The 3172-nt window shown below is 59.6% G+C and overlaps 1 protein-coding gene across 1 annotated transcript; it reads left to right on the forward strand.

The window, feature by feature from the left end:
- Positions 1 to 1170: 1170 nt before the first annotated feature.
- Positions 1171 to 2649, forward strand: Nkx2-4 (NK2 homeobox 4). The gene is made up of 2 exons (XM_028753935.1): positions 1171 to 1630; positions 2036 to 2649. Exons 1-2 carry the CDS (start codon positions 1183 to 1185, stop codon positions 2647 to 2649), a joined length of 1062 nt encoding a protein of 353 aa, XP_028609768.1. The 5' UTR covers positions 1171 to 1182.
- The last annotated feature ends 523 nt before the right edge of the window (positions 2650 to 3172 follow it).

The raw sequence follows: 3172 nt of genomic DNA on the forward strand, positions 1-3172 counted from the left end.
CTGCTGTTTTAACCTGCTTTCTGCATCCACATCAATACTCCTTAAACAAGTTATTTTCCCAACACCACCAAAAAGATCCCTTACAAACAAGTAAACATACTTGAAATATCTCTCTCTCTCTCTCTCTCTCTCTCTCTCTCTCTCCCCCTCTCCCTCTCTCTTCCTCCCTCCCTTCTTCCCTCCCTTCCCCTCCCTCTCTTTCTTTCTCTTTCCCTCTCTGTCTCTCATATGAGGGTAGTGACAGGAGAATAAACCGTAAATCAGATTCTGGGGATGGGGACAAAGAAAAGATAGCAGTAATGAAGGTGCAAATTAAATATGAAACGTTTTTAGTAAATACACTTTGTCTTGTTCAGTTTCTACACTGATAGTAGGAACAGCATACTTACAAGTCAGCATCTCTGTAAGCCAGTATCTCTCTGTGCTGTCCCTCTTCTTTGGATTTGGATACTTTGAGCTAATATGGAAGTGTCCGTTAGGTTGCCTACAAAATGATGCTTTAGAGGATCTAACGATGCATAAATTAGAGAGCCCTACAATGGCAGAGGACGGTCATTGTACCTCTCCTCTTTATGTGCTCTTATGGTGGGACCCAAGAGCCTTTTTTTTTTTTTTAACACTTTAGATGATGGAGCCATTGAGGGGCTGGGAGTTAGAAAGGAGGTGAGCCCTGCAAAACATCCCCCTCCCAACTTAACAGCTGTTTGTCCTCCCCCAACCCTCGAAGTTATACTGAACTTTGCCACAAAGTCACTTTAGGAAAACTCCCAGTCTGCATGAAACAAGCGTGGGTCTTTCATTGGCCTCAGAGTTATTCTTTCTCGAGGGCTAAGGTAACCAGGATAGAAGCGCGAAGGATGGAGATAGAAAGAGGGGTAATCTTTACAAGAAACACCCAACTGGCCCTTTACCTTTTTTTGCCTCCGTTATGGGGAAGGGGGGTGAGAGAAAAAGATGTCAATGACCATTGTTTGCTCGTTGGGGATGTTGCTCCGCCCCCCGAGTCTGTCGTAAACCTGGCGCTGGACTAAAATAAACCCGAGATCCCGCAGCTCGGGGGCTCGCCGCGCCGCGGACAGCTCTCCACTGGCGCTGCCGCCGGGCCGAAGTGGCGGCGACAAGCGGCCGCCGCGTCCCGCCCGCGCCCGCCCCGGGCCCCCCTACCTGGCGGTCCGCCGAGCCATGTCGTTGAGCCCCAAGCACACGACGCCCTTCTCTGTGTCCGACATCCTGAGCCCCATCGAGGAGACCTACAAGAAGTTCGGCGGCGTCATGGACGGTGCGCCGCCTGGCCTGGGGGCGCCCCTGGGGGCCGCCGCCTACCGCGCGCCACCGACTGGCCCCTCCTCGCAGGCGGCGGCCGTGGCGGGCATGCAGCCGCCCCACGCCATGGCCGGACACAACGCAGCGGCGGCGGCAGCGGCAGCGGCGGCAGCGGCGGCGGCGGCCGCCACCTACCACATGCCTCCCGGCGTCTCGCAGTTCCCGCACAGCGCTATGGGCAGCTACTGCAACGGCGGCCTGGGCAACATGGGTGAGCTGCCCGCCTACACGGACGGCATGCGGGGCGGCGCGGCAGCCGCGGCCACCGGCTGGTACGGCGCCAACACGGACCCGCGCTACTCGTCAAGTGAGCGGGGCCAGAAGCGCGGGACTGAGGGCAGGCTGGCGGCGCGGGCTTTTCCCGCCACAGCCGGGGCGCGAGGGTGCTTGCGTTCTAGTCAGCGGCGCCCGAGGGCCGACGCGCGGGGGGTCCTGGGACGCGGCCTAGGGTTCGTGAGGGGTTCTGAGTCAAGGCTTGGGACGCGCGGGGCGGCCTGGGACGCGCGGGGTTTCTTGGGAGCCCCGTGGGGCGCGCGGGGGTCGCCGGGCCCCTGGGCGCGCGGAGGGAGTGGGGCGCGGGCCGCGGCGCTCGCGGAGTCCCGCGACCCAGTCGGGGCCCCCGTGCCGTCACTCAAAGCAAGCGGGGCGACGGAAGGAGCGGTTCTCGCAGGCCCGGGGCTCACCGGCCGTCCTTCTTGGGCCCCCTCCCCAGTCTCCAGGTTCATGGGACCGTCGGCGGGTGTGAACGTGGCCGGCATGGGTTCGCTGACCGGCATCGCAGACGCCGCCAAGTCGCTGGCGCCGCTGCACGCGGCCGCACCTCGAAGGAAGCGCCGAGTGCTCTTCTCGCAAGCACAGGTCTACGAGCTGGAGCGGCGCTTCAAGCAGCAGAAGTACCTGTCGGCGCCCGAGCGCGAGCACCTGGCCAGCATGATCCACCTGACGCCCACGCAGGTCAAGATCTGGTTCCAGAACCATCGCTACAAGATGAAAAGGCAGGCCAAGGACAAGGCGGCGCAGCAGCTGCAACAGGAGGGCGGCCTGGGTCCCCCACCTCCTCCGCCGCCGCCGTCGCCGCGCCGCGTGGCGGTGCCGGTGCTGGTGAAGGACGGCAAGCCGTGCCAGAACGGCGCGGGCACCCCGACGCCCGGCCAGGGCGGCCAGCAGCCGCAGGCCCCGACGCCCGCGCCGGAGCTCGAGGAGCTGTCGCCCAGCCCGCCCGCTCTGCATGGTCCTGGGGGCGGCTTAGCGGCCCTGGACGCGGCCACCGGGGACTATGGCGGAGGCGTGCTCGGCGCCAACCTGCTCTATGGCAGAACGTGGTGATGAGCCCTGGGGGTCTGCCTGCGACTCGCAGGATCCGCTAAGAAACTGCAAGAACGAATGGGGGAAATGTACAGAAGCTGACCCTTTAGTGCATGGAGATAAGAAGGAATGAGTCGCGGAGAGGATCAGGCTGCTCTGAACCTCTTTACTGGGGGTGGGAGAAGGCGACAGCCCCGGACCGAATAATGTGACACCACACTTTGAGGTGGTGATTTCCCTTCTTTCAGAAGTTCCTAAGTTATGCGAAGAACTGACGGAATCCACATTCACCACGTTCCTAACCAAAGCTCTCAGAGTTTTAGAAGTCGGAAACTTTGTTGGTGTTTGTATCTCTATAAATCAACCAGCTTTCACGATGAATCCTTGAAGTGGAATTTATTTTGGGAGATTAATTTGCAAAGCCCCTCCCCTAAGTGCAATTTCGTTAATGCTTGATTGAAAGTAAATTGAATTGTAGCCCAAAGCGGATCATATACACAGCAACATGATTGCTGAGGAATAACTGCCATTTGGGTAAAATAGA

The sequence above is a fragment of the Grammomys surdaster genome, unplaced genomic scaffold (assembly GCF_004785775.1).
Source record: "Grammomys surdaster isolate TR1022 unplaced genomic scaffold, NIH_TR_1.0 129, whole genome shotgun sequence".
Taxonomy (NCBI): domain Eukaryota; kingdom Metazoa; phylum Chordata; class Mammalia; order Rodentia; family Muridae; genus Grammomys; species Grammomys surdaster.

What these genes read in the sequence shown, in the direction of transcription:
- Nkx2-4 (XM_028753935.1), top strand. Translation starts at nt 1,183, where the DNA reads ATGTCGTTGAGCCCCAAGCACACGACGCCCTTCTCTGTGTCCGACATC. An exon ending in GGACCCGCGCTACTCGTCAA is followed by an intron (nt 1,631 to 2,035) that starts GTGAGCGGGGCC and finishes CCCCCTCCCCAG; the next exon opens with TCTCCAGGTTCATGGGACCG.